Genomic DNA, 27,136 nt, shown 5'->3' on the forward strand with positions numbered 1-27,136 from the left:
GACACAGTCAAAGTGATTCTTGCACCATCAGCACTGATTGGGGGTTGCAAGCTTGGCCGAAATGGGTCCCCATGGTCTGGCCCTCCTAGGAAGGAAGACTAGCTCTTCCCTGAGATGAGTGTCTTGCTGTTTGGCATGGAAAACAGGATTTAATGAAGGCAGTTTAAATCAACGTGCCCTGCACTCAACAACCAGCCTGTAATGAAATGTGAGCCGACAAGTTCCCAGCATTTGGGTTAGGTTTGTGGAAACAGTAAAGTCAGATTGGATACAAGTGTTTACTCAGGCCCCTGGCTTCCCAGCAACTTGGCTTCCAATCTCCTCTCAGAAATCCCTCCTTAAATCCAGCCTCGTTAATGTGGTTTTCCTTCCTGACAAACCACACAAAACAACTGTTTGAACAGATTCCTATGTCCCGGAAGACATAGCTCTTCCCCTACCCCCAATATACCTCAGTCCTCGACTCGGGGCCCCTGGGACTTCACTTCCTCAGCCTTTGGAGGTTGCTGGTGATGATGGTGGTGATGGTGGTGGTGGAGGTGATGCTACTGCTGTTGTTTTACAGATGGGAAGAGTTGAAGAAGGGAAATGACTTAAAAGTAACTCAGCTGGTCAGTGGCAGAATTTCAGTGAAGTCCAGGCCCATGTTTTCCAAGTCCTCAGCTCTTGCCTAAAGCCCCCCTTCCATCCAAAGGGGTTTCCCTATGAGTAATCTTGTCTTTTTTCCTGACAATCCACAGGATGGAGCATTAACTAGAGAGCCCATCTGTTTCTTGGTGCTTACCATGTACCAGGTATTGACCTAAGTGCTTTACAGCCATTATCTTAGTTAAGGTTCATAAAAACGCTGTGAAAAAAGTAGTACTAGTTCCATTTTCAGGATGAAATGGAAGCTCAGAAAAGTTAAATTGCTCACCAGCGTCCCGCCATTGGTAGAGGGCATATCCAAGGCCCCTCCTCAGCTCGGCGGTAAACTGAACAGTGTATTATAACCATGCCTAGCTCTCGCCAAACCCTGAACTCCGTGAGGTCAGGGTCTATTGATATCCCTGGGACTGGGCCTGGCACACATTAGGTTCTCAGTGATTACTGAATGAATGATTCACGCAGCGGAGGTCAAAGGAGACGGAGGGGGCTACAGGTAAAGGTTTTATCCAGGATGATCCCAGCACACTATCAGACAGTCTAATCTCTCCTCTCAGGACTCCACTCCCGCCATCTTACCCCCTCTCCCTGCCCAATACACTCTGCAGGGCTAAAACCAAATCCCTGGGCTCCTTTGTCACTCTCCTAAACTTAAGTCATGTTAGTTCATGTGCAGTGCCAGCCAGCCAGACCCCTCCTGGATAAGAGCTGGCATCATTTCACCTCCTTCAAGCCTTCCTCCCCAGGGAGCAGCCCTGCTGGGCTGGATGCCTCGTCAGCTTTTGCATAAACTGGGCATGCTCAGAAGCACTGCTGAGCACAGCGCCCCCCCACCCCCTCCCCAAGTGCTTTCATGGCTTTTCATCCTCTTGGCCTGGAGCTGTCTCAGAAAAGAGAGGGAATTTAACGTCTTTGAGATGGTCCTTCAAATTGGAAAAGCCCTATCTTTTTTTCAGAACCTAAAATGACTTCTGAAGATTTCAGGCTCGGTGGCATTTTCCAGGGTACCATTTCAACTGTGACCCCTTAGACTCAGCCTTTGCCCTCCGTTGGCTCTCCCTCTGGTCTTCCTTCTCCTCCACCAAGCCCAGTGGCCTCTGTCCTCAGCTTCATAAGTTCATTCCTCATTTCCACTGCTTGGTGAGCTCTCTGCAATCTTTTCTTCCATAAATGACTTGTATTTAAGAGGGCCTCCTCACTGCATTTTATTCCTTTTAGGTTGCTGGGTCATAGAAGCAGTACATGGCAGAGATTCTGCCTATAAAATGCTCATGCTAGTGGTTTATGATTTTATCATTTCACCGCAGTTGAGTTTCGCGGAATAACAGGTGGAGATGTTTTAGAGATTTCGGTGGTATGGGATTGGAGGTCACGTGTGCAGTCAGTGTGAACGCATGGGACTTGGAGTGGTACCAAGTTAGACTTCTCTCCACGACCCAACTTATCCAGAGAATATGACTAGAGATACCTGCCTTGCGCTGTTGTTATTCACATTAGCTTTAATATGTAGGTATAAAATCCCTAGTGTGATGGCTAGCATTCAGTAAGCACTTAATAGATAAAATATTCGTGTATATTTTTTAGAATGCATGATTAAATCTAAATTAGCCAAAGAGTCCTTAGACTCTAACAAATTGTAAGTTCGAGGCAGTTTACATAGTGAAGGTTTGGAGCCAGACCTGGATTTGAGTCTGTGTGACCTTGAACGACTTGCTTTCTCTCTCAGAGGCTCAGTTTCTTTGTGGTTTCTGAGACTCTCTACCACCCCTAGCCCCCAACACCAGTCACCAAGTCCAGATGAAGAGTCCTTAATGTGCTGGCACACTTTTCCCTAAACAACAGCGCGAGGGCCACGGAGGTGAATTATCATCAGCCTCCTCTCAGTGTAGTGAGCTTCCTGAGCCCCACTGCAGAGCAGAGTGCAGCCTCCAGAGAGAGCACGCAGCCCAGCTGGGGACCTGCACCCGCCCCTGACAGGCACACCATCTGCGTCATTTACTCAGAAACCTTTCTGTCCTCCCTGTGTGCCAGGCACTCTTCTGGGCACAGAGGATCAGAGAGCCACAGTCCGTGCAGGAAGCGACACCTAGTTATGTGGCATGATAAGCGCTCCGAATGATGTGTACACAGTGGGGTTTGCGAGCACAGGGGCAGGAGCAGTGAGCTCAGCCAAGAGACGGGTGGGAGAGGAACCTGGGAAAGTCTTGTGAGCCAAACCTTCAGAGGGGACAGACAGGGGCTCCCTGGTGGCAAAGCAGGGGAGCAGTCCAGGCAGAGGGAATGGCGTGGGCAGGAGTACAAAGCTGTGCCCAGAGCGCCATCTGTTTGTAAAGTCCTGCCTCAGCCTGACCACCGAGTAGGAGCTACAGGGGTATGGAGCGGAAGTAGGGCCAGAAAGGTGGGCAGGGTTCAAATCACAGAGTCCACTGAATGCCTTGCCGGAAATCTTGGATTAAAATTTTTCAATGCACATTGTTGATTTCCCTTTCAGACTCCACATCAGGGCCCTTTCTTTAGCTCTTTCGGCTCAACCTGACCTAGGCTCTACCTTTACTTAGGGTGACCTTCTCAGATCCTCTGAGCATCCAATTTCTTCTCTATTACTCTCCTCCCCTACCAAAAAGAAAAGCATAATTAATAACAATAATGACTAGATGAATAGGGAGCAGAAAAGCTCTGTTAATCAAAGTAAGTCACAATTGACAGCAAAATAAGCCCAATGATGCCTTTAAAAAAAAATACCCTGAAAGTAGCAACAGGGTTAAAAAAATATTAAAGCTCTGAACATAGCAGTTGCATTAGTGCTAAATTTTGAAAATGATAATTCAATTTTATTTACGAGGCAAAGTATAATTATATTTAAATTTGAGAGAACAGAATTTAATTCTTATTAATGACAGAAAGACTGAGTGAGATGCTTTAATGCCAGAGAAATTGTCTTATGTTCATGGATGGGAGAGAAAATTAGATTCAGCATTGAGCATTCTCCCGTCACAAGTCTCATTTGTGTAGCCGGAATTGTTCCCTCTCTGAGAGGCATTAGCTTCTCAGCCCAGAAAGCACAGCACTGACATCCAATTAAACATCAAAAGGAAATGATCAGACTGGGTTATTTCTGTATAGGTATGTTATGGGAGGGGAAACTCTAGGTTAGAATTTCACCCGAGGAATAATATCCATTGAGACTTGACATTTCCTGTACCCCTTGCCAACAGCAAGTGCTAGCCTAAAAATCAAAGTTCAGAATAATAAATATGTGAGAGATTGACACTGAGGCAAAGAAATAAGAAGAGGTGTTGGAAGGAGGCAAAAAAGAGCCCACTAGTTGTCTAGGCAGTAGTGTGGAGGTTTAAACACAAGGAGATGGTCAGTTCCTAACATTTCATCAAAGACTGGGAAATTGGGCCCAGACAGGCATACTGCTAAATACTGCCAGAGGTAAAGGCTGATAAACTGGGAGCTGGCAGCTTTGTAATTTAGTAGAATTTCCCCCGACAGCCCTGTAAAATTTTCTATCAGAATTGGAGCTCTTCAGTATGCAAATGTGAGCCCTCCTGAAATTGGGCATCAGGATCAGGTTTCTGTCTGGATGCCCAGGCTGACATCTTCCACAGAATCTCTGGTTGTCTTCCTGAGTCAAACTGCTGGTGTGATAATGTGTGATTTTAAAATAATCACTGTTCTTTGAATGGAAATTTTACAGTGCTCCTTCATGTATGTGCTTCATGATTTATTCAAACAACAAATACATAAACCTCTGACATTGCAGATGGGGTGATGCCCAGGAAACTAGGGTTCAGAGAGCCTGGGTGAGTTGCCCAAAGACAGTCTAGAAAAACAAGGATTCAAATAAATCCAGCCTTCTCTGGCTTCAGAGCCCATGTTTATCCCCAGCATGATTCTGTCATTAGCTATTAGCAAGGTTTATGTTGATACTGTCTATGAATCAGGTATCAGGTTTCTAAAGTACTGCTTCATTTGGTACCACTTCCAGAAGCAATGTAAATTGGATCATGACCAATGGTGTACCTGGCAATACTCCCAGGGTTCAAGGAAAAGCGTAATTGGTTTCTGGGGTGATCAGGGTGGTTTCTTGGAGGAAGGGGGATTTCAGGTGGGCGAAAGGGGTTGGATTTGAGTTGACAGAGATAGAAGGAGGAGGCAAGCACACCTTGCAGCAGCCTATTGTGGAAGCTAAGGTTTGCGACAAAGATGGGACAGATCATTCCATTTTCTAGGGAACATCCGTTGTTTGGAGTGGCTTCGCTTAGGACGTTTGTGGTAGTAGTGAGTGGAGGGAGAAGCGAGGGAAATTGGCGGGCATCAGATCATGAATGGCCTTGAAAGAGTTTAATTTAGGTTTTCTCTGTCAGTGGGAGCCACTGAAAAGTTTTAAGCAGAGAGGTGATATAGTCAGGTTTGGTTTCAGAAAGCTCACTCAAATACTGCCTACAGTTTGAGGTGTCTGGGGAACATCTGGGTGGAAACGTACAGGGGAGAGTTAGATAGGTGAGCACGTGCCTGGGTGGAGAGGTGGGCCTTTCACAAGGAATAGCAGGGCTAGAGGTCTTTGAGAAGAGCATTTAACACCAACTGTCTTTTCAGTACACCCAACTGGGCCCTTTCTGTGGGGTCTGGGTAGTGTTCCACCCCTAGTTAAAATACATGTCCCAGTCACATTCTTTGGCTTCTCTGTTCACCAGCTCTTTCCTAGCTTGTTATACTTCAGCAAGGTCAGACTCCATTTGGAGACCTCCTCCAAGCTAGGTTTGCACACCTCTGAGCAGCGGGCCCGGTGCCCTCCAATTAGGATGAATAGCAGTGACCTACTACATCTTGTGATAGGTGCTTCAAAAAGCTTGAAATTCTGGTCCTGGGGGAATAGGCTGCTATGAACCAACATGCTGGAATCCACTTTTCTGCTTGGTTTGAAAGCTTTCCGAGCTCCTTGAGTGAGGTGAAAGGCCGTGTGGTTTCTAAGGCTCATTAGCTGGCTGCCACCTCGGTCTGTGGGACAGAGCCATGGCTGCAACAGCTCTGACTCTCAGGTGATAGGAATGGAAGTTGAAAAGCACAGGAGAGTGGCTTGGGTTTGGCCTCAATGTCAAAAGGAGACTAATTACTGTAAGGAAGTCGGAGGCTTCTTTCCTGTACCTTCCTCCCCTTCTGGCTTCTTCCTGAAACCTGCACTGAGACTAAAAAGCCATCTGCCCAATTTGGTGAGAGAGGGAGGGAGAAAGAGTGGGTGCTATATCCAAACCAATTTGTTCAAAGTATAGTGATATCTGGCCTATGGGAAGGAAAGTTAACTTATAATTAGTTTACTGTGTGCCAGGCATGGTGGCTGGCTTTGGGCTCATTCACACATAGGTAGACTTGAGTTGCTTGAGCATAGGAATAATTTGATGTAATTTTTGAATCTGTAGTTTAGGGGTATCTGACACATAATAAGTGCTTTTATCTATTTTAAGATTCTGGTAAATAGATATCTTTACCGCCATTTTATAAATGACTAAGCTAAAGGTCGGAGGTGTGCAATATTTGTTTCCCATAGCTGGGAAGTAGCAGAGCAGCTTGTATCCATCCAGCTTGCCTAAATCCAAGTGTCTGTTCTGTGCAAAATCATAGAACCTTGACCAGTTACATGGAGCACGCTGTCTCCTACTACTGGAATCTGGCAGTATGTGGAAGCAGTCAGAAATCCATTTCCTGTGTAAGACTCCCTGTGGAATTCAGAGATTAATCTGAAGATGGCAGGGTTCTGGAGGCAACACAGGTAGACAGACTAATAACCCTGATAAGGAAAGGTCCACATAAAGTGCTCTGGAAGCACAGGAAGTGAAACCCCTTCCAGCTGGGGCAGGGCATTGGAAGGAGGCTTCATGGAGGAGGTGGCATTGGAATCAGAACTCAAAACGCATTTAGAGTCGAGCATGTGAAGATCGGGGTAAAGGAGAGCCTAGACCATGGAAACAGCATGTGCACAGGCACAGAGGAGGAACCAAAGTGTGGTGAGGCCCCATGTTTAGCCATTTGTCTACCATGTTTCCCCAAAAATAAGACCAGGTCTTATATTACTTTTTGCTCCAAAAGACGCATTAGGCTTATATTCAGGGGATGTCCTCCGGAAAAATCATATTAGGGCTTATTTTCCGGTTAGGTCTTATTTTCAGGGAAACCCGGTAGTTGACCCCTTACATGAATATTTCCTAAGGCAGCCATCAAGTTCTTGCTCCAGTACTGACATGTGTGTCACGGTGTTGCAAAGGACAAGGCACTTCCCTCTCAGGGCCCTTGTTTTCTTGTCCACGTAACAGCTAGAGCATTTCTGAGGTGCCTTGTCATGCTCTTCTGGCCACAAAACTGCTCTTCTAAGTTTTCCTCCTTTTTTTCTCTCTCACCCCTAAACCCGCCTAAAAGAGATCCCCTGGCCAGAATCAGACCACTTCCTGTCCGCCATCAGCTCTCTTCTGGTTGGCCCTCCTTCTTCATGTTTTCCCTCTCCCTGTGGTCCTTTACCTCCAGCTCTCTTCCTTCATCACTCACAGCTCCCTTGTCTCTGTGCCTTTCTTTCACACGCCCCTCCCAAAACCCAGGATCACTGCAGCCGCTCACCATCTCTGATCTCATAACTGAACTTCTGAGCACCTTAAGACAAATCGTATCATGTTCATGATCTGTTGCATCTCCTGGGCCTTGCCAGCTGCAGGTGAGTTAGTGCTCTCATGCCCAAGGAGCTCTTTCAGAGTTCCACATCAACTCATCAGCAGAGAGTCCTACCTCACTGAGAACACTGAAGCATTGGTTATGTGCTTTCCCATTACCTGGCCTGTCCCTCTGCCTGCCTGCCTCTCCCCAAGGATGAGGTGCCCACGAAACTTGTTCCTCAGATTATGCTTCAGGTCCAGTCTGCTCCAGCTGATGAGAGGCGTCTCGGTTATTTACATCATCCCCTTGCTCTCCCCAGTACCTTCAAACCCTCCCCTCCCCTGGATCTTTCCAGCATATAAACATGACATAGTTGCCACATAGTGAGTGTATACTCAATAAAAGAGTGCACAATACTAGGCACATTACATGGTGTTCACTTAAACCTTGTAAGAACCTGAGATATTTTGCAGAAGAGAAAGCTGAGGTACAGAAAGATGAAATAACTTGCCCAAGTCACACAGCTAATTGGATGGATGGATGGATGGATGGATGGGCAGTTAGATGCCCTGGATACCTGGTTAGAGGATTAGATGACTGGGTGGATGGGCTGATGGATGGGTGAATGAATGGATGGAGGATGAAGAGAAAAACAGACAAATAAAGGGAAAAGTACATAATATGATAAGCATTGGGTCCGGGTGAGAAAGGAGACTAGGACTCTGATTTCAGAGATCCTATAGTTTAGCTGAGGTGATGATCTAATACATAATTAACAGTCAGGGAACTATGTCAGATGACATCTGAGATTTTGCCTAAAACTGGTCCCACAATGCACAGAACAAAAAGCTGTGTTAATCATAGTCACCTTTCATTCTATCTAATTACATACCTTTGAGCAAGTCACTTAATCTCTCCAAGCTGTTTCCTCATCTACAATGCAGAAATGAAAATACCGTTACAGGACTGTTGAGAGCATTTAATGAGATAATACTTGTGTGCCACCAACAATGGTTCTACATTTTCTCCTTATGTTTGCCTCAAATGCTGTGTATTGTGGTTTGGACTTAAAGTATACCAGGATTTCAGAGAAATTCCCTATGCTGTGCACTAACTCAAATGACCTAGTGATGAAACAGAAAATCCTAGCGAGAATCATTTAAAATTATTTAACCCGCTATTAAAATTTCTTAAAATCAGTCTAAGAACCTCAGGTCCAAAGCAAAATAGAACAATTTTTCCTATCATCCATTTTAGTGCTAAATACAGACTTATTAAAGGACTTCTCAGGAGATCCCATGGGCCAAGGCTCGGTTTACACATCCATGGAATTTTAAAAATGGCTTCACCTGCCTCTGTTTCTTGCTCAGCAGGAAAGCAGACAGATCCTTGGGTGGGGTCTCCTCTATCCTCCACTCATATCAATTTTGAGCGTCTTTCTAAGTTGAAGAAATTTTATGGGAAAATTATATATGTCTCTCCCTGTAGGGAAAAGACACAGCTTCCCCTACCAACTGTTTTAATGAACAGGATTGTAAAGGAAGTCAAGACAAATTAAAATGTGGTCATGTTGGGTCCCAGGCTTCATCCAGGCTTGTATGGGGATTAACATTTCAGGAGAGAAGTCTGGGGCAGCTTTTTCCCATGCACACTTTGGGGCACAATTAACCAATAGCCAAACCTTATATTTTTCCCTACCCTCTTCACCCCTTCCTTATGTGTCCACGCGCTCCCATGTCACAGAAAGAGAATGGGTAAGACACAGGTATTTGGCCTGACAGAAGATGTGTGTGACAGTGTGAGGACAGAGACACTTTATAGCATTCTCAGTTGCAGATTGGAGAAGAGCAGTGTCTAAGCAGGTTAGGCACAAAGGAGATTGAGCCCCTGTGTGAATATATTTAGCCAAATAAATGTTGCACAATATGGACTGAGATAGAGTTCAGCCAACTGACATAACACCTCTTCCACGAAGCTTGTTTTTTGTGTGTATTTTTTTCCAATTCATCTGTTCTTTCAACAAATATTTGTGGAAAACTCATGCTGTGCCAGCCCTGGTGCCTGCTGCCAGGGAACCAAGATGAATAAAAGCTAGAGCCTGCCATCAGGTGGGCTTCCAGTCTAGAGAGAAGACAGACATGTGCACAGGTGAGGCAGGGCAGAAGTGGGAGGCGAAGAGAAGCTGCCGTGGGTATAACTTCCTTAGAAAAGCTAAGGTGTTCCTGGGCCTCACCTGCTTCATTTCCAAGGACCTGGAAAGCTCAGCCAAGAACTTTACAGCCTTGGAATGAGAATTTTAGGACAGTTGGCGATTATCACCTGTTTTCAAGAGGACACCTCGGCTACAAATACAAATGGCTTCTAACTGGGTTTTGAAGGTCTTGGCTGATGGTGTTGTGCTAGGTGACCAGAGACAAGAGCTTTATACCCAAATTTTGAGGCTGCTACTAGAAAACCAAATTCTTTGCTCTTCAGGAAGGTGCTTCTCTGCTAGAGGATTAGGAGTGGTGCTGATACAGGACGTCTTAAGTCCTCATCAATTCGTCGTGTACATAACATAGTTTACGTGGAGCTTTTCACATGTCCCCTGTCTCTCAATTATCACCACTTACCCTGTAGGGGACCATTCTTACTCTCCCTAATTTGGGGCAGGGGGTGAAGCATGTTTCAGAGAGATTAAATAATTCTCCCAAGGACTCCATAGGGACCCAAGGAAATTAGGGAATCAGAATCTGGACCCTATGGATGGTGTACGCCGTAGTACTTTAAAAAGTTCCTCCCAGGCTCCAACCCTCCAGCATTAGGTCAGAAAGCTCTAATGTTAATCGTGTGAAAGTCAGCTAGCATTTATCAAATGCTGTCTTGTATTGGGTGTTGCATAAGTAAGGATTCACATCTGATCTTCTGACGTCAGCCTGGTACACTTGCCACCCCACCTCATTTCCTTTCTTATAAGAATGTGTGTGTCACAATTTATCACATCCTGACCGTGGGCCAGGCACGATGCTAGAAGCTTTGCTTCTGTTCATGTTAACTTAGTTAATCCATTGAGGTCCTGTTCTGCCTGCCATGCTAGAGCGTAAACTCCTTGAGGTCAGGAAAGAACTGTGTCTGTCATTGTCCCCATTGGACCCCCAGTGCCTGCTGTAGTGAGCACTCAGGAAGTTAAACACATGAGAATAATTCCCACAACAACGCTCTCCAGCAATCGGTGTCATCCCCAGCTTACAACTGAGGAAACTGGAGACCTAGAGAGGAAGTATGACCCAAATTTTACAAAGTACCACTTTATGTTACATAAAAGACATATGAGCTGTCAAAGCACATGCTTTAGCATCATCCTATTTGGTTCTCACCAACCATTCTGGGAAGTTATATCTGCTTTAATGTCAAAGCAGAATGTAGGAAGAAAAATCAAGCTGTTCCTTTTATTTCAAGGACAAAAAAACATTGAGGCAGATAAAGAAATCACAATAGGGGTTACAACTTGAGGCCAAATGGTAAAGTAGCTTCTGCTCCCATCATGAGTCAGTGGGTCTCTTCCACTCAGGCCGAGACCACCTGCAGAGGAGAAGCTGAACACTGACAGGTTGCCTGACCATCAGGTAGCACCCCATAAACATCAAGGTCACCCTGTTCAGGCCCCTTCCATTGCAGTGTGTAAGAGCTCACAACCCAGCTTGGAAAGGGCTGATGGAGGGGTGCCCGGCCACCAGGCAACTGTAGCTTCAGGCCAGGAGAGCATGTCTAGTGTAAACTGGTGAGGAAATGGAATATTTGGGTGGACAGCTCCGCAGTCTCCAGATGAGAAAAGTGAGACTGAGAGTCTGGGAAACTCTGCGTAGAGGATCTCATTTCATTTCACATCTATCCGGGATCTGACTTGGATGTAACAAAGGATAACCGACAGGGCCAGAAATGTGGGGAGATCTGCCTGAAGAACCAGGAGGTCCCCTCAAAGAAGAGGTTTCCCTTTTGCCTGTCAGTTCTTCTATCTGTAAAATGCCTGTCCTACAGCATTGCGCTGAGGGGTGTCAAAATGAGGAAGAAGCACCATGTGACCTTGTAGAATTCCCTTATGCTGTCTGGGTCTCGGTAGCTTCACCTCTAGGAAAGATACTAGCCAGGTGCTCTCACAGCATTGTTGTGATTGTTAAATGAGAAATGGTACATGGAGAGTGCTTTGTAAACTGTAAAACCTGATATGTGTTAGTTCGTTATTAACCAAAAATGACTTTCCCACACATTACCTCATTTGCTCTAACACCAGCCCTGTAAGACTGGTGAAGTGGGAAGTATTACACCCATTTTACAGAAATGGAAAGTAAGGCTCAACGAATTTCATAACTTGCAATGTGCAGATTACCCAGCCAATAAGTGGCAAAGCCAAGGGTAGACCCCAAATCTGTCTGACCCTAAGAGTCGTGTGTTTTTTTTTTAATTCATTGCGCTTAAGCGAAAAGATGCAGATGTAACAGCTGTAGATTGCTTAGATAATCTTTGGAATGCCCATATCAGTCGGTGCTTTGTCTAGACTATGATCTCTTAGAGGGCAGAGGTCATATCTTATTGACCTCTAGATTCCCAGCACCAGGCACAATCTCTGTCTGGCACATAGTGGGCATGCGTGGAATATTATTGGAAGAATGAATCAGTATGAATTTAACAATACCTGCTACATATGAGGCACCAAATACCCCTGAAGTGGACGCTGTCATCATCCCCGTCTTACAGAGGAAGAAAACAAAGCTCAGAGCAATTGAATAGATCGCCTAAGGTCACATCACTGGCAGAAAAGATATTTGGAGCCCCATCTGATTCCAAGTCTTACCCTTTTTCATCCCCACTGCTTCCAGATTAATTAATAGAGGAAAGAACAACCTGTTAGCTAAGACCTGATGTCAGTTAAGTGCTAGGGAGAACCTGCCTCTTCCGCTCTCAGCCCCCTTGAGGTCTACATGCCCTGCTGCCTGAATTACCAAGGCTTTGGGCCCAGCCACCCATCCCTCTCCTGGCTCATACCTTGGTGAATAGAAGTGCTGTCTGCTGTTTACTTTCACAGCATAAGCTGGCACCTGGAAATAGCACGCAAACAAATGTTAAGCTAATCTTCCCTCAGGGGAAAACTCTAGCCCTGAGAGCAGGCTCAGCCTCCAGAGTCCCCAGGACGCTGTGCAGAAAGGATGGAAGCGTCAGAAACAGGACTTGAGGAGGCCTGAGGCCTGTCACTGTTGTTTGTTTGAAAAGAAAGGAAGGAAGCCTGAAGAACATCCTGAGAAAGCCACATTCCTGGAGGGCTGCTTCCACAGCCTCACCCTCACTTGGGAAGTTTCCCTAAGGGCAACTCACTAGAGATAAACAGACAAATAGGCCTGGACTGATTTTCAGCCAGGCTGAGCAGGGTGTACAGGAATTGTTTTACATTCTCAGGTACCTGTAGCTCCATTCACACGCAGATTCATGCATTATCCAGCAAACCTTAATTAAGGGTCCGCTCTGTGCCAAGATACGTGCTGGGTATCAGGGTTAGAACTGATCAGAAGAATTTGATCCAGCCTCGGGTGTCCCTACTCTGACAGTGATACAGAACAGAAACAGAAAATCACTCTACCATGTAATGTGGAAAGGCAGGAGCAAAAGAATACCGACAGGGTGAATCGCAGGAGACTTCTCAGAGGAGGAGCAACACTGGAGCTGAGCCTGCAGGTGTTTGATGTTCTGTAACATGGAGGGTGCTTATATCATACCTTCCCTCCATCTTAGGGTCAGAAAGGACCTTTGATGCCATCAGATTCCCCCAGCAGCAGAGAGGAAATGGACACCCAGAGAGAGGAAGTGACCTTCCCAAGGTCACTGGCAGGCTGAGCAGGCACAGACCTTGCCAACCTGGTCCTTGGACGCCTAGTCTAAAACTCACTGTCCTGGGAAACCTTTCTTGAGTGAGTGATCTTTGCCATGCCCTTTCTATTGTCCACTTCACTGAGTGTCACCGTAGCCCTGACGGTCCACACAATGCTGTGAGGCAGCATGATTATTGCCCACACTCAACACATCAAAGAAGTCAAGGAACCTGCCCAAGGTCACCCAGCTAAGACGCTCCTGAGCCTGGCATAGAACCCAGGTCCCCTGGCCCCAGGTCAAGGCTCTTGAACCCATTTTATTTACAGCAGCCTCCCTCTCTTCTGGGGAGCTGAGAAATCTGATGTGCTAATGCATGTAGCACCTCCCTTTTCAGGTGGTATACTTGGCAAGGTGTCTGGAATGGGAACACACCCTAAATAGTAACTCACTGTGGCTTTTTTTTTTTTTTTGGTTCTTAAACATTTTAGCCATTGCCTTGTAGACTGATAAGGAATCTGAGATTTAATTTTGTTAGATCTTTCCTTGTTCAAAAGTAGTTAGACTATGAGTAGCTTCTAAACCAGGAGCACCGCTTAGAAGGGAGTAATGGGCAAACGTAATTTGATACGGGTGCCAATCAATTTAGTTTGAAAGAAATTAAAGGCACTGAGATTTTCCTTTGAAGACGGTTGGGCCATGAGGCACAGAATGGAGGCAGGGTCACCCTCACAGCCTTGGCAGAGAGCCCTGGTGGCCATGGTTGCTCACCCCGTTTCCTAAAAACCAGTTGTGTTTGGGAGCCTTCATAACTTCTGCCTGTGTGACTGTGAAGCTGTGCTGGCCCCAGGCCCGAGGGACTTGTGAATCAGGCCGTGTGTGTGTGTGTGTGTGTGTGTGTGTGTGTGAAGGGCCAGGCAACTCCACTCTGACTGTGGAGTGGCCCACTCCGCGCACCCCCACGACCCCACCCCCTCCTGGCCAGTCTGTTTGTTTGGGATCAGAAAGGCCATTTAGCTGGTGCTTAGAGTTGCAGCGAGGAAGCCCTGAGACGAGGATAGAGCATATACCCAGCAAGGCATAAAACAACCACCAGAGTACACCCAGGAGGTGCCAGGTCCAGCCTCCCGCTCACCCCACCTCAATTAGAGTCAAGGATGGAACAAAATGCAGGCCCCACAACCCTTCAAGTGCTCCAGCCAGACCCACAAGCACTTCCTTTGGCAATCGGGGACTCATCCTTACTTTGTTTTCACACATAACTGGTTTTTAATTAAATTTGACTTTTCCTCACATCTGTTCGGCAGGCCGGTCCCCTTTGGAAGTGGCAAGCACAGAAGTGGGGACAGGCTGGCAACAGGGAAAAGCAAACAGAGCAGAGCCCTTCAATCCATCCTATTTTGGTGGAGAATGCACTCCGGACAGGCTTCTGCCCAGAGAATTGTTCTCATCCGAGGGTCATTGTCCACGGAGATTAGCCTCCCGAGCCTCTGGAATCCCAGTTGCTCACAGAAGCCCAGGAAGGTAGCCAAGTGTGACCCTTGTTCCCAACTGCAACTCGCTCAATACTTGTTTTTTCTCTCTCTTCCTGCCCCTGCCCCTGCCCGTCCTGGCCTGGGTTCCCTCCCCCCCCTCCCTGCAGAGATCTGTGCTGCTGACTGTGGTGGCCACGGCGTCTGCGTGGGGGGCACCTGTCGCTGCGAGGATGGCTGGATGGGGGCAGCCTGTGACCAGCGGGCCTGCCACCCACGCTGTGCCGAGCATGGGACCTGTCGCGACGGCAAGTGTGAATGCAGCCCCGGCTGGAACGGCGAGCACTGCACCATCGGTATGGCGGGCCCAGGCCCCAGGGTACCTTCTCCGGTCTGCATGCGACCCTTGTCTGTCAGGCGCTTCGGGGCCAAGGCTGTGCTCCCATCGCATGTGGGAACTGAGCAAAGAGTCCTTTCATCTGGTGACATGATGATTGTCATATCCTAGACATCCATTGATCTTAAACTCGTAACTGGGAACTTTTCATCTCCTCCCTCCCTAAGCTGCATTTCCCAGATTCCAGTTACCTGGTTAGCATGCCTTGCTATTTAGCCCTTTCCAGGCCAAATGCAGTGTCGGTCTATGTTAAGGAGCTGGGGTTCCAGAGTGAGGCAGAGGACTCTCACTTAATAGCTGTGGGCAAGTCCCAATGCCCCTCTGAGCCTCAGTTTCCTCACCTCTAAAATGGGGATAGTCATGCATGTAAAGGGCTTAGCACAGGCTGGCACATAGTCGCGTACTCAATAAATGTGCCATTATTATCAAATTCACAATCTCGTTAGGAGGGCCCGGGCTTAGCTCTGTGCTCCCCATACACACGGGCCTCCTAGGTCGGAGCTCCCAAACAGGCCTGGAATCCTTGGGAAAGCTTCTCACAGGCCCCAGGCCACATCTGCATCCCATTAGTCCCTGGACCCTTCCCTCCCCTGTCCTCGGCTTCCGTCCTGTCTGCGTTTGTCTCCTTTCTCCTATCTCGCGGCCCCCTTGGCACCATGGGCCCCTGCCGAATGAAGCAGCCCTGTTGGCAGCTTTCAAAACAAGCTGATCACTCCATTCCCTTCTTTCTGCCTTTCCTGCTGGTTTTGTTGATTTTAAACACAGCCAGACATTTTGCTTGGTTTATTATCTGGAATGAACACTCACCAAAAGCTCTTTATTGAATCAACTGGTTTGTATATGTGTGTTTTAACTTCTTCCCCTTCCATTTTTTTAAAGGAAGGGTCTGTGATCAGATGGTGAGCACATGGCTTTGGGAGGCAGGATTAGGGGTGCCTCTCCAGCTCGGAAAGCCACCTCTTGAGTCTTACAGAAACTGGGAGACCAGCCCCAAAACTTTTGGGGGGCAAAGGAATTTTGAGCAACTGGAACTGGCTCTTATCTCATGTTTTTGTTTTTTTCGTAAGGCTCCATTCCTTTTGTTTTATAGCCTGAAATTAGTTTATATTCCTCATCCCTGCCCTCACGACACCACTCTGTTTTATAAACGGCTGTAGAATACCTTAGACTTACTACAATTAATCATAGTGGCTTCTAAGTTTTGAGTATTTACAGCGTGCCAAGCACTGGGCTAAGGGCTTTAACTGCATTATTTCATACTCGTCACAACCCCTGTGGAGGCACACATGTTGTTCCCTCCTGTTCAGGGACCTGAGGCTGAAGGTCACTTGGCATTTAAGAAGTAGCACAGCAATTGGAGACTCGGTTTTCTGACCCTTGGTGCAGGGGGCTGCTCACCAGCTGCTTGCCCTGCAGTCCTGGCAGGACGAAGCCCAAGTTTTCTACGGCAGCATCCAGCTCATGTCCTTCCCAGTCCCTTTTTTCTTTTGGTTGCACTCAGGGCTCCACACCTAATTTGCCAGGCCACACTCTTAACAGAGCCACTCAGAGCTGATGGTAGCCCTCTCCGCTTTTCCTTAGCAGAAATGTGGTCTCTTACTGTGTCCTTCTGGGTGGCTTCTTTACTTCAGTGTCATCTTACCTTATGATTGTCCTGGACGCCCCTTAAAGAGAAGTGGCCCACGTCACCTGAGGGGCCTTCTTCTTTAAACTCTGCTTTCACTTTTCTGCATGACTGAGTACAGACTGACCTTTTAGCCTCCCAGCCCAGAAGGGGGTCCATCCCTATTAAAAACAAAATCAGAGCCCAGAGAGAGCGCATTCTGTTTTCCTGCCTTGCTTACAGATACTTCTAACTTGCTTACAGAGTCCTCAAGTCACCTTACCAAGTTCCAAAAAGTTTATGGGTGTCAGACTTTTATAAAATAAAAGCCTCTCATCTGAGGCTTGTGATGGAGGATTTCGGGAAATTCTCCATCAATGCAGTCACCGATGACTCATGCCCGGGCTCGTGGGCAGGCTGTGCAGCATCTAGTGTCTTGTGGATGTTCACCCACCTGGCCTGAAGGATACCCCTTTTGTCTCCATGCTGAGAAGTCAGACCATCCCCTCCCACCTCCCCTCACACCCCGTTGTCACCCTTTAAGAGCAAATTCCTCCTTGGGATTGCAGATGCTTCTTCCCCTCCAGATAAGAAATCCATCAAGGTAAATGTGCAGAATTCAAGAGGGAGGTTGACAGTCATAAATACCAGAAAAATGTCACAGGACATTGAAGAAGTAATGGACTGGTCATAGTGGCTCAGATGAAAGGACGCTGGCTGGGATTTCTATTACCTTTCATTGTGTGGTGAGCATTTCCTTTGTCCCTGTCTAATCTCCCCGCATGGCAACTTGCTCTCTGTACCCATGCATCTCTGCCTGTAGCCAGCTGCATCCCCACTGAGGAAACAATACCCCAGTGCTGAAGGGACACTTCGTAACCTTGTTGGACAGAAGGGAAGGGGGGTAGGCAGCACAAATGAGAGAAACCATAGCTGTGCCTTCTTTTTTCTGTTTGGAATGGAAATAAGAAGGAGACAGCCCTTTTTAAATTTGGATGGTAACACAAAGCACTTTCTTATGTTTCCAGGGAACTGCACTCCCTGTGAGGGTCATTTAGGAAAAGAAAGAACTGCTGATGTGAAAAGTTAGAAATTCAAAGTGTTACCTTTTCTCTTGTTACCAGGTTTCATTATTATACAGTAGGTCATTATAGTGCTGCCAGCTCATATGCTGCAGTACAGTTATGTCCCACGCCAGAGACAGAGCAGTGGCTCCACAACACTGATTCAGAGACCTCCGTGCAGTGAAAGGGAAAGAGAAGAGAGCCTGTTTATTCACACACTGCTGCCCTCCATAAACAGGAAAGAATGGCTTGATTGCTTAAGAGCCGGCATAAAAGCACAAGACAAGTCTGGACTCCTTATGGTCAAATCCCCAGCATACGAACCCTTTTACCCCAGTTTCATTTCCCAGAGCAGATTATTAAAGTAGGAATTAAATATCTCCTTTGGAGGCTTTGGTTCATCTTTTCTTTTATGGAAGCTAAGATTTTTCTCAAAAGAGGTTGGTTTTCAGAATGAAAGGGAATTTGACAGTGGCATCCTCTTTGATGACAGTATTTTTGTCAAAAAGCAAGAATATTTCACATTGAATCCTGATTCCTTATGTTAGGAATTATCTGTCTCATGCATCTTCAAGAATGGTCACTGGGTGCTTCAGTTTCTCCCTCCCTCTGAGTCACACAATGGGGTGGCTGGTGGAGGCTTCTAGGGGTCACAGAATCCTGGCCCCCTCCTCCACTGTCCACAGAACTGCACCCCCGTCAGCCTGAATCTCAGTCACCTGCTCCTAAAAGTATCCCACAAATAAAGGGATTTTTCATTTTTGCCCTCACTCATTACTAATCTTCCCACTTGAATATATGGAACCCAGTTTTCCTAGTCCAGAAGTTAAGGTAAGATGGATTGATTTTGATCTATTTCTCAAATATATGGTCAGCACAGAGTCATCAAAAGCATATTTTTGGATGTCTTTTCCAGGAATTTTATGGGTCTCTGAAGTCCGGGGCTTGACCTCCAGTTTCTTTAGAGAAAGCTACACATCATAGTTAAATTTAAGAAGCTGCTTAATTTTTTTTCTGTCTCTTTGAAAATCCTACTAACATTTTGGATCACTGCTGCAATAGTTATTTTCTTCACTTTGTGCTCTGTGTCTCGGAACACATGTGGGAAATGCCAGCTTCTGATTACATTTGTAAAATTCCAACCTTGACCCCAAAGCTGTGATTGTTCCAGATGCCAGATATACAGAATTATTTACTAGGCTTCAGGAGAGCTGTCCAATCATATAAATCTTGATTCTTAAACAAATCCTCCTCTGGGAGTAAAGATCAAAATAATACTCTGATGATGCAATTACTAGAGTGAGCAAAGCCAGACCTCACGATGAAGAGAAATTATAAAGAAAGACCACAAAATCTTCTGGAGTTCTTTGTCCACATTTGAAATGTAGAGCTCAGGTTTCTCTTTTGTAATCAGACGGCCCTCCACCAAAAGCTCACAAGGCACTCCCAAGGTATCAGCACCTGTGTGATGGTCGTATGCTTATCCCTCCTCAGAAGCATTCTCTCACAATGGGACCTGTGACCTGACAGGGCAAATGCGGACAAGGAGAAAGAAAATGGACAGGGATCTACCCCCAAGTTATCAAAGCAAGAGCTTGAGTAGATGACAGTTCTGGAAGATTTCAGCCCACACGTAGAAGGGGTGGGAAAGTTAGTGGGCCTTGTGAGTCCCTCTCAGGATGAGTGCCATTGGCCACTTATTCATCGATCCTTCATCCAAAGTGAGAAGAGCATTAATATATCCAAGATCTTCACAAGAACATCTCTTTGGTGGTTTGTCATCCGTCAGAAAGAAATTTAGATGATTATAACCACCCCCAAGCCTCACCTGCTCTAATGATCCTTGTTTAATCTGGCCTAACGTGTACCAATGATACAACTGTTATAGTCAACTGAGCCTCCTGGAAAATAAGAATGAAAAGTCACTGGCTATGTTCTCCATCACCTTTGATTGGGGATTGGGCAGGGGCGGCGGGGGGGAATCCCAGAAGCTTCTTGGGGTTATCCTAAGAGAAACTTTTGGAAACTTCCATTGGTACAGGCAAGTCAAGGGAAGACGTTTTCATGTGGGAGGTCATAGAAATGCTAAAGAGAGCTAAGACCTCACAGACCCACCTCTGCTAGAAGCTCAGAGTCTGTATCACACATAGCTGTGTGGCACCACTGTCTCCAGTTTCTTGTACAGTGACAGGAATTTAGAAGGAACAGAAGAAACATCTGTGCAATGTTGAAAGTAGAAGCATGGCCCAAGAGGAAAAAATGACTCGACTACCATCGTCTTCATCCTGAAGTTCTAAGGAGAAAGATGAAGGAAATGTTTTGAAGTTCCGAATCCACCATTCCTAATGCAAATTTATGGACTTGATGTCATCTTTTCCTAAAGTTAGTACTTTAAAATCATGATGAATTTTTAAGTGCCCATGCTCAAGGGCGTATGTGCCAAGATTTTCAAACAATGAAAGCAACAACCGTATGGACTTCTGCGTATGTCTCTTATAAATAAATGGCATTGGACTTCAAAGACCCAGTTATCACTTCCATTTTCAATAGCCAGAGACAAGGAATCTCTCTCTATTTCATTCCCAGGAAACTGCTGGACTTGGACTGTTACCAGCTTTGGGGTTCACAGCGTGGCTTGAGGTCACTGGGTAGGAAAGGAATCCCTTGATTGGTGGAGTCAGAACTTGAAGTTTCGAATGTCCACTCTTGTCTCCTGAAACCCCCATGTTGACTGCACCCTGAGTCTGCCTCAGTCACATCTACTGGCTGCTTGCTATTGCCGCCTGCAGTCTGGAGACAGCAGTAAGCATTTTTAAAGGTGTTAAAAATGTATTTACACTTCATAGAGATCTTGATTACTAAAAAATTCTTTCAAATGAAATGGCACTAGAAGAGAGAGAGTGCGCTCTCAAGTCCGCCCTTTGGGCTTGGGGCAGTAAGCTTATAGATTGGATGTAATCTGTACTCATCACCAGAGCCATGATATCACCATCAGAATAAAAGGGCATATGACCGTGGCATCCTCTTTAATGACCGTATTCTGTTGTGTTCATTCATTCAACAACCCCATACGGAGCACCAGAATCCAAGCGTTTCTTGGTGGGGACCTCCCTCAAAGCAGATGCCGCGTGGCAGTATGGCCATTTGGATCCCAGTGACGGTGTCTCATCCAGCCGAGTCATCCTTCCCAACCCTGTGAAAGAAATCTGGGCCCATGTCATCTCTTCTATAGCGAGGTTCAGAGTTTTTACAAGAATGTATGATTCTGACCCTCCACAAAACTCAGCAGACCTGAAAGCGAAGAACAGACACTGAACCAGGCAGTCCAGGAAACCCTGCGTGTCATTGCTCTCCGATGGCATATCCTGGGAGATGGTGTCTACGACATTTTAGGTCACTTTGCAAAATTAGATGAGGGAGCTTGACTAAGACGAAAGTGACAGATGAACCAAGAATCAAGAAAGGCTTTGCCTTAGCCAGAGATGTATCCTAGGCTGTTTTACATGTGGGCTGGCCCTATTTCTCATTGTTTGGCATTCCACAGCTTTGTTTCTTCTTTCCCGCTCCATAAGCCACTCTCCTTCACTTTCCCTACTTACATCCTATTATCTCATGGACTCCACAGCATCTATAAGAATGAAGGGGAAGCATGCAGGCCCAGTTAAAATCTCCTCTTCCCAATTTTCCACTTGGCTGTGCGGCCTCCAGGAGCATATTTCATCTGGAAACAGAAACCACGTGGCTACCCAGACTAAGAACAGAGCCTCTCTCATCCACCAGTCTTTTGAGGCAAATATAGATCGATGACTAGCAACAGTGTCTGTCCTATCGAGAGGACTGAAAAAAATGAAATTTATATTTTTGTACGAAGAAAGTAAGAATGTTCTTACTGTTTATAGAACCCTAGGGCTTCCAGAGTAAGGCCCTACCATTGCAGACCAGTCCTACTTGCGGACTTTAGAATCACGCGTGAAATCGAGCTGAGGATGGGGGCCAGCCTGGCAGAAAGTATCAGGCCCTTCAGGAGACGGCCTTTATGTCAGCATATGTGGGGGAGTCGTAAAGAGAGGGTGAAGGGAAAGCTCCTCAAATGGTTATGGCTACAGCCTAAGTGGGGAAGGTGAAATGGAGTTAGGATTTATGCTGGGAATGAAGGGTCGGCCGTGCTTTAAACACACAGCCACATATATCCATGGTGGGGTTTCTTTCAGAGTAATGTTTGACCCCCATCCTCCCAAATAAGCAAAACCTTAGATTGCCAAATAATCCAGTGCTTGGATGCAGCCCCTCCATTGGAAAACAAAGCACACATCATTCTGTCTTTGGAGTTAATCAGCATTGAGAGGAGGTCAGGTTTTCTTTTCTCTTCCTCATTTATCACAATGACATCCATTGACCTGTACCTCACCTCGTTTGTAAGATGCGTCTTACTTAACACCAGGCATTCTGCACACAAGTCTGTGGAGGCACATGTGTCCATAGAAAATTGAAGAATGGCAAACAGATCATCCAGCGGTATATTTGACCAAAGACTCAACCCACTTCCCTAGTGCATGTCAAAGATGATTCTAAGTTTGCATAGTGCTAAATCCCAGCTTCCTGGAAACCCCTCTGCTCAGACAGAGTGCACTTGTTCTTATACCACTGCTTCCCCTAAAGGGAGGTTGGATGCTGCTCTGGGTAGACCAAGGGCCAGTTCTAGTTTTCCATAAAGCTGAACAGACCTGACAGAACAGGAGTGTGATCACTTTTGCAGCTTCCCACCCTCCTCCTCCCATTTTCCTTCCCCATATGTCTTCTTGTTTATCTGATCATATTTCCAAACACCTGGGTCACAGAATGTGTTGCAGTTCCTTTGGGCCCTTCCTGGAGAATGTGCCTGCTGTCCCTCCTTCTTGCTCATGTTATCCTGTCTTTGGTTTTATTTTCCCCACCATGGCAGGTCTGTCCCACACGTTGGGGTGCATCCCCTTTGTCTCCTTAACACCTGGCATGGTTATGTGGCAGGCAGTATTGTACTTACTTGATCCTACCTTAAATGTCCTGTCTTTTATTTCCCAAGCTCACTATCTGGATAGGGTAGTTAAAGGTATGGTCTTCCTTCCTCTATTTTCCTTATTGTCTTTGTGTGTGTGTTTGTGTATAAGCATAAAAGAAGAAATGTATATCTAAAAATGTATATACACCCCATAAGCATGGTTTTTATAGATGCTGCCACATCCCCAGCTCTTTCACAGCATTCATTGCCTGGAGGACGGGTTTTTGGTCACAAGGTGGTTGATATACCTGGAATGGCATTCTTCCCCCTAAAATGCTCAATCTGTTTGTGACATTACCATTGTGCTATTGTCCTTCCCTCCCCATAGACACATTATGCTGCTCACCTTTTCTACCCCATCTCACGTCACCCCGCCCATCCCTTAGAACCCTTGGTCCATTAGAATTAAGATGCTGGGAACCAGGGTGGGTGGCTTGAGAGAAGAGACCCCAGAGCAAGCCAAGAAATCTTAAGAGCTGCGTTCTATTCTGTTGTGTTCATTCATCCAACAACCACATGTAGAGCACCCTAGTACTGTGTACTAGGTACTGTGCCAGGCTCTGGAGAAAGGGGAGAAACAGACTCCTGACCGCAGGGACTAGGTGCTTTTTTCAGAGAAGGCCTGACTTTGGTAAGTCTTATCTTTGAAGAGTATTTCCTACAGACAAAGTAATTCCTTCTAGTTTAACCATTTACATTAATTATGTAGCGTCTGATTTTCCAAAAAGGCCTCATTGCTCTAAGAACAAGTCTCAGTGATCAGATATGTGTGCTCCTAAAAGATTCCAAGCTCCCCAAGGAGAAATACCATGCCCCATTCTTCTTTTTATCCTTACGCCCTAACACAGCACCTGGCATAAAATATGTGCTCAGTGGTTAAGGACTCCTACTCTGGAGTCAGACCGCCGGAGTTGAATGCCAAGTCCAACACTTAATGAACTGGGTGACCTTGAGCAAGATGCTTAAGCTCCCTTCACTTCAAAGTCTTTATAAAAGAGGATTATAACAGGACCTACTTCATAGGGTTGGCGTAAGGATTAAGTGAAATAATGAATGTAAAGTGCTTAGCACATGGGCATGAATGATGCTCGACAAGTTAGCAGTACTGTTTTATCGTCATATGCTTATTCTCACCCTTAACTTGGAGAAGGCCTTCGTTAGCCGGACTCATTATTGAAATTGTAAAGAAAAAGGCGAAATTGGCTTTTAATAAGACATAGCAACTGCTGTTTAAAAACTTACGGAAAGAGTTTTAGGGAAACATAAATCACTGAATGCTTTTCAACTGGGTCATCTTTGCCAAATACAGCAAAGGTGTTTCTAGGCCTATCCAGTGTCTGCTTGGTATTGAGAAGCAAGGTTATCGCACTTCACCTGCTGGTCTTCAGCTGAGAATAAAATCATTCTAGCAAGAGAGAGTCGTACCTCTCAGCTGCTTTAAAATAGGAATTTCACACATAATCATTAGCGAAATCATCAGGATAGATTACATTTAATAGTGTTACCATCCATTTGGTAGAATTTTTCCTGCTATGTGAAGTATTTTTACATCCATGAGTCATAAGTGGGTCCTGTGATTTTTTTTTTTAAGGAAACAGATATAATTATACTCATTTGATTGGGAAAGGAAATTGAAGTTGAGGAAGCGAGTGGCCCATCCTGGGTCACTGTTCTAGTAAGTGGCAGAGCCAGGATTTTGGATTTCCTGACCGAATCCATATTTCCAACATTTTTTTCTCCTATCACCACAAATAACCAAGAATGTCCCCATAATTTCCAATATTCTTCCTCCAGACCACGCCTTCTATACTTGTACCCTCACCAGGAAGTGACAGATATTCTCTCGCAAACTGTCTGTTCTGATCATTTGTTCAGAAAATATCACCAGACCTGTAGTTGGATTAGGTCAATGAATTGTAGGCTGCTTTAAAAGACAAATGTTTCTTGCCAAAATCTAGGTCTGGACCAAGCCCCCATCTGGCTGCCTTTCTGGTGTAATGGATACTAACCCTAAAAAAAGAATTCGGAGACCCATACAATACCAGCTCAGGACTTGTCAGAGTAGAATACTTTGCAGTTCAAAGACAAGCCGGCTTCTGGTCTGTGCTTGCCAGTGGCATTGGTAGACAATAACGAAACAGCATTCACTCAACAAATACATTGAACTCCTCCTCAGGGCCAAGAAATGAGGATATGAAATGGTCCCGACTGTAAGGCCGCCTACTGTCCCGCAGAGAAGATCCTTAGAAAACAAGTCAAACACTGTGTGATGAGGATTATGACAGGTGAAGTCTGGGGACCATTTAGCAAGGAGATCCGCCAAATTCAGGCAGGGCGACGTAGACCAAGACTGTGAACTTAGGCAAATGAGAAAGCCACTGAAGGTTTCTAAAAGCAGGATAATGACTTGATGACATTTGTGATTTGGAAGGATCGATCTGTCCATATTGTGGGAAAGAGTCGAGGGGGAACATTTGGGGACAGGAGACCAATCAGACTATTGCTATCATCTAGGTAGAAGATGACAGTGACCTTGTCTGGGAAAGTGTCTGTAGGGATGAAAAAGTACAAGAGGAAAAGAAACAGAACCATAAAAAATAAAAATTTAAAAAAAAACAGGACATTTTGATATATGATAGGTGTATTACATAGCCCCTTAACTAAAAAAATATTTAAATAACTTCAAGGATTCTGAAAGTCTTACCTGATGCCAGCTTCAAGGGGGGCGTCATCATAGGCTCCAGCAGAAGGTTGAAGATAAAGCGGTCCCTTGTCACTTAAAGGGCATCATTTCTTTTGAAAAGCTTAGCCCTTCTCTAAACCTTAAAATTACATTATTTTGGCTCTAGCAAATACCTGGTGTGAGTCCTTCCAGAGGGGATTGTTAATGTCACTTGGGCTTTCTGAATTATTGATGAGTTTCAGGGTTTGTGGAATTAATGAGCTGCAGTGGTGGGTAAGGATAGGCATATTGCTTTAAGAAAGTCAGCAAGTCACCCCAGAGGAGGCTTCTTCATACTGGCTAATGGGCGTCTGATTATCCCAGAAGCAAATTGCTGGATGAGAGCGAACCTCTTTCAACCCACAGGTTCTGAAGGTCCCTCGGAAACCCTGAAACAGATAGAATAGTGCAGGCCCTCAGGGCATAACTTGGTCCATTTAAAGAAACAGACTGGATAAAGTGTTCCTGTGATTTCACATCCAGAGCTTTCCCTCCCGGAGAGCACCTGCTCCTTCAGGCAGTTTCCAAGCAGCTCAGAACGCATGTGCTGGGCACCGTGTGCTAAGAAGAGCTCACTGGAGCAGGGCTTCCCACAGTGACTTTTGTGGAATACAGTATTCCACATTATTATAAATGGTTGTAAGGGGAAAAAAAGAGTCCTGAGGTCAAATTGGAAAATGTTCTGATAATCTAATAAGCAGATTTCTTGAAGACTTCTCAGAGCCTTTAATGTATTAATATTTAGGGTGACTTTCTAGGATAAGAATATAGGATGCAATGTTTTCCACATTTAGTTGATCACAGAAGCTTGCTTTTGAGGACCTCATAGAACTAGTATTCCACAAAATTCACCCTGAGAAGTATTGTTTGAGATGATGAAACCCACTTTAAGTCCTTCCTGGACAAAGTGGGGTATAGATAAGTAGAATATAAAATTCTTAAGGCAAGGGGATAGGTCTCATCTCTGTATACCCTAGAGTTAACACACGGCCTGGCATCCAGTAGGTGCTGAGTCAAGTTTGTTGAAATTAAGAACAAAATCATCAAATTTGAAGTTGCTTTGACCTTCTTATTGGGTTAGTTGCACTGGAAGGGCCTAACAGATCATCGCATCCAAACTCTCATTTTATAGATAAGGAAATTGGGGCCAAAAGAGAAGTAACTTTTCCGAGATCCCACAAGTTAGTCAGGCAGGAGGTACCAGAACCTATTTCATTCATTGATTCAGTTCAACAAATATGTATTGAGTGTCTGCTACGTGCAAGGCATGGATGGGGCCCAAATTCACTTTTATGGAGTTTACATTCCGATGAAGGGAGTAAAACATTAAACTAATTGCAAAATTAAGAATTTCAGTATACTTGGGACAGTTGCTCTCCAGGAGAAGGACAGGGTGCCAGAAGAGCATGAAATGGGGAGCCCTGAACTGTCTCGCTGCCTCCCACGCGGCCACATCGTGATCCCCATGACCTTGTCACTGGGCTTGTCTCAGTTCTCTTGGGCAAGGTTTGCGTTTATGAGGACCATAGCTTTTGACCCAAGACGAAAGATTATTTTCTGGTTTGTGAATTTCTTAGTGAAGTTCTACAACATTAAAACAAATCCAAAATACTAGCTTTCATTTACTGAATACCTGCTTTTGTTACCCACTGTGCTAAATAATTGGCTTACATTATCCCATTAATCTTCTCAAGAACTCTTTGAGTTAG

The 27,136-nt window shown here is 45.5% G+C and overlaps 1 protein-coding gene across 14 annotated transcripts in view; it reads left to right on the forward strand.

Moving 5' to 3' along the window:
• TENM4 (teneurin transmembrane protein 4) overlaps window positions 1-27,136 on the forward strand; it is a 2,724,551-nt gene that overhangs the window by 2,589,609 nt on the left and 107,806 nt on the right. For 10 of the 14 annotated variants that reach the window (XM_074335694.2, XM_074335702.2, XM_074335700.2 and 7 more), the window contains 2 exons: window positions 14,774-14,959; window positions 22,730-22,756. In XM_074335694.2, coding sequence (XP_074191795.2) covers window positions 14,774-14,959; window positions 22,730-22,756 — 213 coding nt within the window. The remainder of the gene's footprint in view (window positions 1-14,773; window positions 14,960-22,729; window positions 22,757-27,136) is intronic. The other 4 variants (XM_074335697.2, XM_074335701.2, XM_074335698.2 and 1 more) reach the window with 1 other exon arrangement.

Source organism: Rhinolophus sinicus, chromosome 14 (assembly GCF_057876585.1).
Source record: "Rhinolophus sinicus isolate RSI-liver-muscle chromosome 14, RSI-T2T, whole genome shotgun sequence".
In the NCBI taxonomy this organism is placed as follows: Eukaryota; Metazoa; Chordata; class Mammalia; order Chiroptera; family Rhinolophidae; genus Rhinolophus; species Rhinolophus sinicus.